Source organism: Ananas comosus, linkage group 12 (assembly GCF_001540865.1).
Source record: "Ananas comosus cultivar F153 linkage group 12, ASM154086v1, whole genome shotgun sequence".
NCBI classification, from domain to species: Eukaryota; Viridiplantae; Streptophyta; class Magnoliopsida; order Poales; family Bromeliaceae; genus Ananas; species Ananas comosus.
Window position 1 is genome coordinate 5,046,754 of NC_033632.1, and position 14,054 is coordinate 5,060,807.

The 14,054-nt window shown below is 35.6% G+C and overlaps 1 protein-coding gene across 1 annotated transcript; it reads left to right on the plus strand.

Annotated features, from left to right (window-relative positions):
• Positions 2,393 to 12,104, plus strand: LOC109718718 (polyadenylate-binding protein RBP47B'). Its single transcript, XM_020245103.1, has 8 exons — positions 2,393 to 2,637; positions 4,580 to 5,063; positions 6,912 to 6,988; positions 7,067 to 7,197; positions 8,279 to 8,375; positions 10,290 to 10,439; positions 11,470 to 11,570; positions 11,664 to 12,104. Exons 1-8 carry the CDS (start codon positions 2,449 to 2,451, stop codon positions 11,752 to 11,754), a joined length of 1,320 nt encoding a protein of 439 aa, XP_020100692.1. The 5' UTR covers positions 2,393 to 2,448; the 3' UTR covers positions 11,755 to 12,104.

Sequence of the window (14,054 nt, forward strand, 5' to 3'; positions counted from 1 at the left end):
GATCAACTAAACTTTCATATTTGACACAAATTAGAGTAAGCACACATATATTATGTTCCTACTGTCACTTTTAAGATTCAAAAATATATAGATGTTGGTTTTCAAGAAAATATAAAGAAAAAAAACTTTGTTGCATGAAGATGAAAAGTTACAGGAGTGACAGTAGGGAAAAAAATTACGAAATGAAAATTACAGAAGTGACAGTAGGGAAATAATATGTTCTATTTTAAAGCATCAATATTTAAGAGCGAAGGAAATTACAGGAGTGATGTGAGTTTTAAATTTTTGCATCTTTCCAAAAATGCCTCTATCCTTTTTTACTAATATTTTTATGTCCAGAAATTTTCAACTAATCATTTCAAATAATTAACTAAGTAATAATTTATTCCCAAATAAAGATAAATATTTTCTTTCTCACACGTAATATCCGCACCACCAATTCTTTCGCAACATAATATCCATAAATTTCTCAAATATCTCAACATAATTATAGGTGACTTTGAAATAAATTTTTTTTAAATAATATAGTAAAATATATTAATTTTTTATAAAAGCGTGAGTTTTGAATTTTTTCTCTTTCCAAAAATGTCACTATCCTTTTTTACTAATATTTTTATGTCCAGAAATTTTTAACCAATCATTTCAAATAATTAACTAAGTAGTAATTTATTTTCAAATAAAGATAAATATTTTTTCCTCACGCATAATATCTGCACCGGCCAATTTTTTTGTCACATAATATCCGTGAATTTTTAAAATATCTCGACATAATTATATGTGACTTTGAAATAAAATCTCCTTTATTATAGGTGATTTTTAATAATATAGTAAAAGATATTATTTCCTTTAAAAAATTAATTTTATTTTTTCTAAAGTAGAAAATCTGTATTTGAGTTTGACACGTAGATTTTCTATATAGTAAAAGATATTATTTTCTTAAAAAAATCTAATTTTATTTTCTCTTTGTATAAAATTTCATTCATTATAGGTGATTTTTAATAATATAGTAAAAGATATTATTTTCTTAAAAAATCTAATTTTGTTTTTCATAAAGTATTATTTCCTTAAAAAAAAGTCTAATTTTATTTTTCCTAAAGTATTATTTCCTTAAAAATCTAATTTTATTTTTCCTAAAGTAAAATATTTTAGAAAAAATCTATTTTTTTTTCTAAAATAAAAAATTTATATTTGAGCTTAACACGTGGCAAACATATAGAGCGCCACGTGTCAGCTTTTCATATAGGGTTCATTAAGGATTCTACTTTAGTATATAGTAATAATAATAGATATACACCCACTTTTGAATGTGTGAATAGCACCACTGTTATAAAAATAAACAACTATATAAAAATTAGGTAATAACAAAAAAAAAATCCTTGTTCTCAGTTACAAGTATAAAAAGGCGCATTTTGATTTTCAGACTCAGTACAGATGACTAATTTTTGAAATTGATAGCAAACACATTCCACCAATTTTTCCTTCTCATTTTGAGGTAAATGCATAAAAACAAAAAAAAAAAAGTAAACTTCAAATAACACCCCTATGGTTTCATATTTTTTCACTTTAGTATCTTGTGCTTTAAATTGTGGTTTTATTTTTATCTTTTCGTTAGCTTTTCGTTAATATTTTGTTAAATTATATACAAAAATTTTAGATACTTTAACTATATTTATCAAATATTCACTTTAGTATTTTTTAATTTTAACTTTGTTACTGATTTAACGAAAAAAATTAGTGAAATCGATAATAAAAAGATAAATAAAACTACAGGATACTAAATTGATACACTTTAAGTCATATAATACTAAAGTGAGAAAATATAAAACCATAGGGCCACTGGTATTTGAAATTTTCCCTAAAGAAAAAAAAAAAACTTGCGGCTCATGAGTTAGTCCTACTAGGTCAAGCTCAACTTGGTTAGAAGTTAGAACTCACGGTAGCGTCTCATAGTAGACAAAAATATCCCCCAACCCAAGGGTTTTTTTTTATAAAATGACCCTTCAAAAATTTTAAATTGGCAAAATAACCCTATTAAGATTTTATTTGGAAAACTAACCCTCCTTTCGCCACATTGGATTTTTGCTATAAGGGCGCTGGATGATTCACCGCCTTTATAGGTGAATTATTCACCGTTTAGCTTCAGGACTTTGACAAATTTTCATAAATTTTGGGTATTTTGCACTAAAGGTGGTGAATCATTCACCGCCTTCATTATTATATATATGTGAAGGTGGTGAATGATTCATCGTATTTATAGTAAAAATCTGACGTGGCGCCTACATGACGAAAGGAGAGTTATTTTTTCAAATAAAATTTTGACAGAATTACATCTCCAATTTTATAATTTTGGAGGGTTATTTTATAAAAAAAGCCCCCAACCCAACCCCCCGTAAAAAAAAAAAAAATCAAAAAATCAAAAAATCGAAGGATTCCCAACCAGGCGCGTCGATGCAAGCCCACCCGCACGCCTGGGCCGCCCCTGCGGGCAGCGCCGTCGCCGGCGCCGGCGGCACGCCGGGGACTTCCAGCTACCACCAGCCGACAACCCTGGAAGAGGTCCGAACCCTCTGGATCGGCGACCTCCAGTACTGGGTCGACGAGAGCTACCTCCACGGCTGCTTCGCCCACACCGGAGAGGTACCTAGGGTTTCTACCAACGAAAAATTTTAGCTACTGTTCTAGGGTTTTAGGATTCTGTGATTACAGTAGCAGAAGCGGAAGCGAAGAGAGAACAAAATGGATTTTGTGATTGGACAGATTCCTACACTCTGTTCGGTGCAAAATCGCGATCAAGTTGAGTTGTCTTTGCAATTTTGCGAATTCAAGTGAATTGAATTTGGGCCTGACTTTTTTCGCATGGACGGAGTGTTACTTAAATCATTCGAAATCTTGGTAAATCAAGTCAAATCGTATTCAATAATGTTTCCAACCACAGGATTAGTGTTGCCACGAAGAACTTCTTTAATATGTTTTCCTGCTTCTCCTTGTGATTAATCTGAGATTCTGAGTTTTCTTCCTCATTTGAGATTACCCTATCCCAAAAATTCTGTAATTATTGTGTTGCTGAGTAAGGATAAAAGCTTCAAATTTGTTAGTGTTTTTTGGTTATGTCATTTTATGCCTTGATTTTTTTGCTGTTCGAACTTTCAAGTGAACTAACTTTTCTATTTTTTAACCTAAAGAGGGATGTATCAATGTCCATTTAACTGTTTAGGCTTTTAATTTTCCTTTTCTTTCTTTCTTTATTATTTTTTTATATTTTAGTATAACTTGCAGAAATGACTAATGTCCCAAATCATATCTATGAGATCATGTCGTCCAGTGCTTGTTCGGTTCGGGGCTGTCTAGTGACCTACATGGTATACAGTATAATTGTTTATACAGTTAAACAAGTGATAATAAACATTACAGGGTTGGCTACTGTTAGTAACCACCAATAAATAACTACAGCCTTGTGTCAACTTCAAGTTCTTACGAAACCTGCATGCAACTTACACTGCCAGTGTCGTCCCTTATTCCCTTGCTATCGTCAGTGAAAAATGGACATCATTAACACCATCAAGGATTTAAGTGCCGTGGGATAGGATTGTGCCGAACACTTACTGGTATGGTACGACACTGTTGGGGCCGTGCCATGCTGTGCCGATGTGTGCCAGATGCAAGAAAATATTTGTGTGTTGGCATACATTGGCATGAAATATTTATTTTCTTTGGTACTGGTATACTCTAATTGCTGATAATATATCTTTATTGAATCTTTTGCACTTTATTGAAATAACTACTTGTTAATTTCAAAGAAGAGGGTTTGAGTAGTGCTATGCTATATGCACATGGGTCACATCGTGCCGATATTTTGTTGGAATGGTAGGCATGGTGGGCACGGCCTGTGCCGATGGGTACTTAAATCCTTGAACACTGTCACCGTTAATATCAGCGCTGTCACCTGCAGCCCCTTTTGGCAGACGAAATTCACCTCTGCTTTGACTGCATATGGTGTATAGAGCCCATCGCCACTGCTAGCTGCCAATACCAGAGTTTGGTCATACAAGATGTCCCAAACAAAGTTTATCTTAATATTTTGACGATTTTCTGTTATCTGTAACCAAACACCTTTGAAAAGTAAACAACTATTAGCCCAATATTTTTACTGTGAAATATTACCTGGCAAATATTTAACTCGCATAAACCTGTATAAATGTGCCTTTAAAGTAAAACAAAAGTGCATCCTAATGCAAGAATCTCCTACTAATGAACGGTTTTGGGAGTGGAATGTGTGTACAGCCTTATTACTGTAATTATAACGGATATTGTGTGGTTATCTATTTGTTGTTTTGTAAGGAAAAAAGAGAATTTACATTAATACCTTCCCACTGTTTATTATGCTTTTTTTGTTTGTAGTTTCAAACCTTATCCTGTTGAAGAGTTTGTGACACTACGTCTGACCTCAGAAGTAAAAATTTTCATGTCTTCCTTTTGCATGCCATGCTTGTAGAACTTCTTTTACAATGCATACCTTGGCTGCACCTTTATATGCAAGTGCAACCATTGAGATTAACCTTGTAATTTCTTTCATACACAGGTAGTGTCAGTAAAGATCATTCGTAACAAGATAACGGGGCTTCCGGAAGGCTATGGCTTTATAGAATTTGTCTCTCATGAAGCTGCAGAAAGAATTTTGCAGACATATAATGGGCTACAGATGCCTGGAACAGAGCAGACTTTTAGGCTGAATTGGGCCTCTTTTGGTATGGGCGAAAGACGTGGTGATCCTGCGGCTGATCATTCTATTTTTGTAGGGGATTTAGCACCTGATGTGACAGATTACATGTTACAAGAAACCTTTCGGACCCATTATTCTTCAGTCAGAGGGGCGAAGGTTGTGACTGATCCAAATACAGGACGTTCAAAGGGATATGGTTTTGTTAAATTTGCTGATGAGGCAGAGAAGAATCGTGCAATGACTGAGATGAATGGTGTTTATTGCTCAACTAGGCCTATGCGGATTAGTGCGGCCACACCGAAGAAAACAACTGGGGTTCAGATACAGTATCCAGCTGCTAGAGGTAATGTTTATATAGTGACAAGGAATTGTATTAATACTACATTTCTTTGCAATTTGCAACATATCACTTGTTTGCAATTAGTTACACTATAAGGCAGTGGATTTTTATCAAGAAAGGAAGAGGCATTGTGGAAGCAAAGAAGGTTGAAGAAATGATAAAAGAACCTGAAATGGTTCTGTTCCATGTAACTATATAATAGCATAAGAATCTTGATATTTTAAGCTAAATTTTTAATAAAAGATTTAGGCAAAATTACATACTTACCCCTCCCTCGACCTATAATTTTTAGTCTGCAGATGAATTCCAAAATGTGAGACTGCAAAAGGTACCGTTTTAAACAGTCATACATTCATAATTTTCTTTGTGATAACAATATGTCCGAGTTCCTTTTAAGTACCCATTTTGCTCTCGATAATTTTTGCCAAGTGCTCTTAGGCAGGTTGTTGGAGGCAATCGTACTGATTTTGATATCCTGTCTCAAGATATAGTTGAGCTTCATAAAATTGTTAGTCTTGCCAGATTAGTCCTAACATTTTTTTTGTGCGAAGGATGGAGGTAATGATAGTTTCAGATTCGTTGAAGAGATGAAAAGAAAAGGGAAGCCCAAAAAGTAAACTTCTCAATGGTTTTCGGTTTCTGATCAAATTCCCTATTCGAAACTCATCAATAACTCAATTTTAGGTCCTATGTAATTAGGATTACTCCCTTTTCTTCTTCTTTTTGACAGATCTGATGACCATCATTGCCTCCATCCTTCCTGTCCAACTACCATGGAGTCAACATAGACTGCTTTGGCTTTTGCCACCATCAGATCTCAATAGGATTCCTTGTGAAGCCATGTTAACATAGACCTTTTTGGCTTTTGCCACCATCGGATCTCAATAGAATACTGTTCATTGTGAAGCCATGTTAACATAGACCATTTTTGGTTTGTGCCACTATCAGATCTCAATAGGATACTGTTCTTTGTGAAGCCATTAGCTCTGTTAGGCCAATATCTTGAGGCCCTCTACAGTCATGCCACGACTTAGGAGTCATGCTAGTGGTGATCAGTTATTGGCACGAGTCGCACGACTGACACAGCTGGCGCCGACCATCCTTGGTAACACTCTAGAATCTAACTACGCTACTAAATATTGATTGAAAGAAATAGTTTTGTCTGCCAAAAAGAATTCTTTGAACTGCCTAGATTTGTTAGGTATGGTGAAGGGTTAAAGCAATGTGGACAATGTCCACAATGCCACATGTAGAAAAAAGCTGAATGCACGAGGCAAAGTGATCTCCCATACAGCATGGTCTATAAGAGTTGAGTCATGAAAAAACGACTTCACATTAGATATTTCTGTTTTTTGTTTTTCTTATGTCAGTCACACAACCAGTCTTGTACATACTAAAAATCCTGTCAGCTACGCTGGAGTTTCTGTAGAAGTGCTCTTTGGCTGAAACTATTAAAAAAGAACACTAACCACTTCCTCAAAATACCTACATGTAGTATCCCCCTGCAGCAAAAGCAAAAGCCTCAAACTTGAACATCTCATTTAGGATCCAAATGCTCATTTTAGCTTTCCATCATACTAAAAGGTCTTGAATTTTCATTTCCTAAACACTGGTTTCGGAAAGTATCTTCTTTCTGAAGCAGAAAAGTTGCTATAGAATATGGCCTTAAGAAGCAAGGGTAGGTTCATCTGTGAATGGATTTACATTTCCATGTTTCTTGAAGCTTATATTTTGATCATTTTCATGCTTATAGCCTGTAGTTAGTTTTCTAAGCAGGAGTACATAATTTTACACCTTATTACCTCTGTCTAGAAGAATTTACAAGCTGATGTTTTCTAATTCAATGAGCAGCAATTTATCCTGCGCCAGCTTATACAACGCCTCAGCTTGCCCCAGTTCTGCCAGACCCTGACGTAATGAATACAACTGTATGTTCATACATATCTTGTTTTGTCATGCATGTTTTTTCTTTATTATTGATCTGTCTATTTTGTATTTCATTGCAGATATTTATTGGCAATTTGGACCCTAATATCACGGAGGAAGAGTTGAAGCAGATTTGTGCGCAGTTTGGGGAGCTTGTCTATGCTAAGATCCCAGCTGGAAAAGGATGTGGTTTCGTGCAGTTTGTCTCAAGGTTAGTTGGAATTCAAAGCGAGAGACCTTTTCTTTTTGCTTGGGTTTAACTTATTTTACATTATACGCAAAAGCTTAAGCTAATAGAGAACGGTATTTTTATATTTTAACATTCAAAACTCCCCTCACGTTTGGGCTCGAGACTTTTTGATAGGTTTATGACGTGGACTTGAATTAAATGGGAGGAAAAAAATTATCCTAGGAGCCTGACGTGACTTCAACTCAGGACCTTTTGCTTTGATACCATGTTAAATTATACGAAATAACCGTTATTCTCCAAAATCTTAAGCTTGTAGAGAATGGTATTTTTTATATTTTTGCGTTTAACACTTATAAAAGAGCATAATAATATGCTTTTGCTGCTATCTGTGGGTAGTTTCTCTGAAGACTGAACATGTATATATGAAACAAGATTTATGGGACTTTTAATGTCCTCCAGGGACTTGACATATGTAATTGTGCAAAATTATCTAATACAGCTCTATGAAATCTGAATTTCCTTATAAGCTCTTCAAAATGTTTTCTTACGTATACTCTCTCGTGCTTCTTTTGGAAAATCTTTTCTAATGCAAAACCATCCTCCTCCCATGAATTGAATCATTCCTCAATCCTCACGAGTGCAACTTAAGATAATAGATTCTTGTAAGAATCTGTGTTGTAAGGGGTATAGATATGCAAATTTAGATTATACAGTGGTATATGTAAGTGAACGATTTTGCAGGGGTATTTATGTAAAACTCCATTCTTTTATTCTTCATTCATACATCATAGCATTCTTGTACCTGCCTTTTATTTATAAACCCAATAACTTTCTAAGCTCATTTGGTGGGGCACGAGGCTTTCCTGTGATTTCTATCCAACCTCAAAAAATATATTGTTTTAACCATTTAGAAAACATTGGACTTCCTGTTCTTGTTTATGGCTTGAGTGCCATGGATTGTATCTAGCAAAATGCTTACTCTTTTTTTATTCTGTCAATGTCTCCCAAGATTAGGCAACTAATGGTTGGTAGATAATCTGTTTCAATTTTGAGAAGGTGCATGCTTTATGGTTTGTGAACTTCATGTGTGTTACCTTAACAGGGCATCTGCTGAAGAAGCTGTACAAAGGCTTCATGGCACGATGATTGGTCAACAAATTGTGAGGCTTTCATGGGGTCGAAGCCCAGCAAATAAGCAGGTACTTGCTTTGGGCTTTAGAATAAACTACTGCAATTCTAATAGATCAAAAAGACTTCTTGCAATTACATTTGCAATTTCACTGTCCACTTTTCTTGTTACCAATACATGGTGGTACAAATTGCATTGATGCTATTCTACCTGTTGTTAACTTCATCTTTTATTTTGTAGTTTCACTAATATTTAATGTATGCCCTTGCGGTTCTCTAAACTTTGTAGGACTCCCCTACTATAGGAATCTTCAAAATTCACTCATAGATTATTTTGTTCATGTTTTGTTGTTATTAAATAGATTTCTTCGATATTCCTATTATTGTGCTCCATTCTATTTCGTCAACCTTTTTCACACATGAAAAATTAACATATTGCTGTTTTCTTAGCATCTTTATCTAGATTTGCAGCTTAGGGCCGGTGTCATCATTTTTGGTGCTTAATTTCATGTTTGGCAGCAAGTTTGTGAAACTCCATCCCCTAGGAAAGCATTTTACTACTTCAGCATTTCGGCCTGCACTCTGTGTTTGACTACCATTATGGTAGAACTTCAACCTAATTTGCCATGGGGTCAACCAAGTGCAATATTGCATTTGACTGAATCACAAAAGTTTTATGTCTTAATCAGTAACGTTTGAGAAATGATATTGAAATCTGCTCAAGGCAACGCGATATATGATAAGGTGGGGGTCTTATGTTTTGATCGGTTGGATGGATCTTTATTTGGGGTCTTGAAGGAAATATAGGGTCTAAACTTAACCTAATGACTAGAAAAATGTTGAAAATAAGGAAATAGGGATGCACAATGGACCATTAGTGGTACTAATGAGATAAGGACTTCATAACGTGAAAAGGAAAAGGCGGAATATTAACTCAGAGGCATGATGAAGTATTGATGGGGTGAAAGCAATGTCAGTTGCAAACAGGTTGGGTTTGTATGCTGAGATGGATTAGGTTGGATTAAGAGTTTGAAAGGTTAAGATTTGTTGGTGGAAGTTCTGGATTTAAGGTGTCAGTTGTGGCCTTATGGGTTTTGTAAATATATGAATTGAGAAAAACAGAAAGGGTGTGTAGTGGTTTGTTTTCAGCACCAGTGTGTTGCCTAGGAGGTGTGGGTTCCCATGGTTGCATTAGTAGATAGGACTGTTGTGTGGAAAAGGTTCATTATGGGGAAGTTTCGGAGCTTGAGTAATAAAGTCATTAGGGTTGTGATTTTGCGAACAAGAGTTATTGTGGGACGCAGGTAGAGAGAAATTCCATTAGGTCACATGCAGGTGAGATATGTTGGTATCTTCCTTTTATCAGGGGAGATATGTTATACGTAACTACATACCTGCAAAATTTTCTGTTTCCATCTTCAAGTGTTGAACATAATGCTGAACAGTGTTGTCGACAGTATAGACCATCAATATAGATGATGCCCTAACATTTATTCTCCAAATACCATCCATCAAGCCTTCACTGTTCTTATAAAGTTACTCTATAAATACATATCCATGAAATCATCTGTTTTGACTTGTACCCTTGTGAAATCTGTATTTTGTTGCATACCACTTGGAACGTCAGTTTTTTCTTGTCTGAATACCCTTATTTTAATTTGGGGAGTTTTCAAATTCAGTATGAAATCTTGCCTTTCAAGGAATGGCATTCTTACAAGTACTACAACTGTACAAGGGAATATGCAAGAATTAAGTTTTCAGGGTTGCATATTTATATGAAAATTTAAATTTCTTGCGATCTAAGCTGGGTTTATATATGTAAAGTTCTCTTGTTATGATATATCTCAAATCCTTTGTTTTTTTTTTTCCCTTTTTTTGGTGGGGTTTGGGGGGGTACAGAAAACCTGTAGAGATGTTTAGATAAATTCTGAAACTTCAATGAAATTTTATGTGTCTGTCTCATTCTGTTATTAACTGTATTGCAGGATGCATCTGCAGCATGGGGTCAGCAAACTGATCCTAGCCAGTGGGCTGCTTACTACGGCTATGGGTATGATGCATATGCATACGGGGTAGCGCAAGATCCATCATATGCTTATGGTGCTTATGCTGGATATGGGCAATATCCTCAGCAGGCAAGGATAAAATACTAGAATTTAAATGTGCATCTTCTTTCTAGGACATTTTTTACATCCAACATATAACATTTTATTTTTATCATTACTCTCTACTTGAGGATTTTTATTCAGAGTCAACTTTACCGTGAATGCTATTTCGGCACTCACTTGATCCGTACTAATTATCAAAAACATCAAATTTAGCTACAATAAGTGGATGCACAATCTGACTAAGAACCCTCATGCACAATCTGAACAACACCACTACTACTGATGAGCCATCACTTTTTTGCCATCGGTGAGCCACCCTTACCGTTTGAGTCACCATCACTACCGTCGTCACTGCAAGCACCATCAGTGTCGGTAAATCACCGCAATGGGGACTAACACACTGGTCTGATCAATCAGACAGCCGTTGTCATCAACTTCCCAGATCAATCACTGCACATCCACAGCCATTGTCATCAACTTTCCTTGTGAACTGCCACTTCTACCATTGCCTCCATCACCATTACCGCCGACAATTGTTTTTCAAAAAGGGTAAATTAGGAAATGTACGCCTTGGAAAGTTAAGTGCAATCTTATACGCAACAACAAAGACAATTGGTCAGAATTTCATTGCACATCATCCCAAACTAGCGGACTCGTCTCCAAAATCCAGTTCGCCTCAATCCTTTGAAACTTCATATTGATCCAATTTCATCAGAATGGGATTAAAACAGATAGGAGAATCTCAGCAGAAAATAACTTTGAAATGCTTGACATAGCTTACATCAAATCTGTGCTCCTCATAACTATGCGAAATAAAAACGCATCATAGGGTTCACATATTACCTGTTGCGAGTGTCAGATGCAATTCCGGTCAAGCAAATTACATACTTCAGGAACCGGATGAACAGGCTATAATTATCTTCTCTACATGGTTTAATGAAGTACTTCCTTTTCCTATTGTAGAAAGAAAACCTTTGTAAATATGCTGAATGTTTTTCTCTCGATGGCTGTGTAACGAATAAACTACTTTTCCTCTTCATGTTATACTCCTTGTTAGGTCGAAGGAGCACCAGAAATGACATCTATAGTTGGTTCTTTTCCGAGCGTGGAGCAGAAGGAAGAAACATACGATCCATTGGCGATACCCGATGTGGACAAGTATGTTCTCCTCACGAACATTTGCCGCCTCTTGTTAATCACCTTGTCTCTACCGTGCCTGATATAGTTTCTTTTTCTCCAAAACTTTTCTAGGTTAAACAGTGCGTATCTTGCTGTTCATGGAAATACGATGTTCGGGAGGCCCTTATGGTTGAAGACCTCTTCATTGTCGCAATTAGCTTGAGTAACTGGCTTTTTACCTTTTAGGAGTGCTTTTAGTGCAGAGAATCCCACTCAAGAGCTTATGGCTAGTTGTGATAATCCGCTGTTTTTAGCATACACTAAGCCTGTTTGATTGATTATAAACTCTGATTTCTGTGTTATTCGCTCCGGAAAAAGAGAAAAATAAGTGTGCGAGTTTTATCCGTGCTCTGTGGGTGCATTTTCATTGTCAGCTCTTTCCTGATTGAGTTGGAAAGCCGAGGGTTGTATTGATAGGCAAATATAGCAAATACTACTGGAACTTGAAGCGTATTAGCTGTGCAGAGTGCTGTTTCAGTGAACCAGTGGTACTGGGCTACTAGTCATTTTTTAGTTGTCTTTGTTTAACCCAAAATTTGATCAAATTTTGCCCGCTCTCTCTCGGTGGATCCGTAAGTCCATGCGGCACACATCATACGCCCTCGATTCTCATCTCATGCTTCAATTCCTATCATCTGTTGGTTCGCCTGCAACCAAATTCCTCGCAGAAACTTAACTGGTGCTTTCAAGACATCATCGTATCACTGAACTGCTTTGCATGAAAATTTATATTAATTTCCTTAGTTTCAATCATGTTGCTCAGAGTCGAGAGTCAACAAATAAAGCTAAAATTGTACAGAGGCCCCTCAATGAAATGAATCTTTTGCTACGTTAATAAAGTAAAAAACTTACAACTAAGCTAATTTGTTTTTTTTTATGTCCAAGGTAATTAAGATGTTATCTATAAAAGTGCGAGAGAATTTTAAGCCTAAGAATTTGTTGGATCCTTACGCAAGCCATTAATAAATGTGGTGTTGTTCTACGTTTATGGGGGAAGCATGTGAACTTTGGACGCACGTGAGAGTGAAAAATGCTGAGAGGTGGGTCTTAAAAAGAAGGAAAGGAGAGCTTGTGCTCCTGCAACTGCACACAGCCGTTGAGTTCTTGATCCGTGCCCGTGCACCCGTAACGTACGGGAATCACATGCATGTGAATGGAATTCTCTCTCTCTCTCTCTCTCTCTATCCACACACACACACAAAAAAAAGGCATTTTTTTGCATTTGGGCCCTCAAAATATTTTTTTTCACAAATAGCCTCATCAAATTTATAATTACAAATTTAGCCCTATCTCTGCCACGCAGGCGCCGTATCAGCGCCACGATTTTAAGTTGAACATGGTGAATCATTCATCGTGTTCCATATTTATATTTTCTTTTCTTATATTTTCTTTATATTTTTTCCAAATACATATATTTATATTTTTCCAAAATATGGTGAACCATTCACCGTGTTCAGCTTAACAAGCCGGCTCCTGCCCTGCTCACGTGGCGCTGACGTGGCATGGTTAGGGCCATTTTTGCAAATATAAATTTACTGAGCCTATTTTTAAAATAAATTTTTTTTAGGAGGCCAAATGCAAAAAAAGCCAAAAAAAAGAAAAAAACACATGTGAATGGAATTAGTTTGGTGGAAAACGAAGGTAAAGATAAAAAGAAAAGCTAAATTGCACTCTGGTTACTCAAACCAAGAACTCAAGTGTCGTGGCATGGGATTGTGCCGGAAACTTGCCGGTATGTATTGCACAGTGAGTGTCGGGCCATACCGATACGATCACAAAAATGACACACATAATGACATAAAATATTTATTTAATTTCTTTGACAACAAAATATTCTGATGATTTGTTATATTTTTTTATCAAATCTTTTCAACTTTATTGAAAAAATTACTTACTAATTTAAAGAATAGACAGTTTTAAACCGTGCCATTGACACGGAGGCTGTATCGTGTTGATATCTTGTTAGTGCGATACAGCACGGTGGATACGGCCCGTGCCGTAATGTTTTGACCTTCAAATTTTAATTTATTATAATTTCTGGTCCAAACTTTTTACGTTATTACAGTTAGGTCTACAATGTAATTTTGTTGGCTAATAATAATAATAATAATGTGTTATTGATGTGACAATTTGGGACTAATGCAAAATTTTTTTATTAAGAAGGGCCAAAAAAATATAGTACAAAAATTAGGTCGCATCTAATATCAATTTTTTTAAAAAAAGAAACAAAGTCAAACTCAAATCCTTGAATGGTTTTGTAGTTGACAATTATTTCTGCAATTTATGTAACTAAATTTTTTGTTCGACAATAAAAATAAAATCTATGTAGAAACTTTATGTTTGCATCTTTATTTTTTTTTAAATGATGTTTCGCGTTAGATCAAGATACACTGCAATTTAACCAACAACTAAATCCTGAGAAAATTTTCCACTAAAACTTTCAAATATGTAGAATTTTATTTA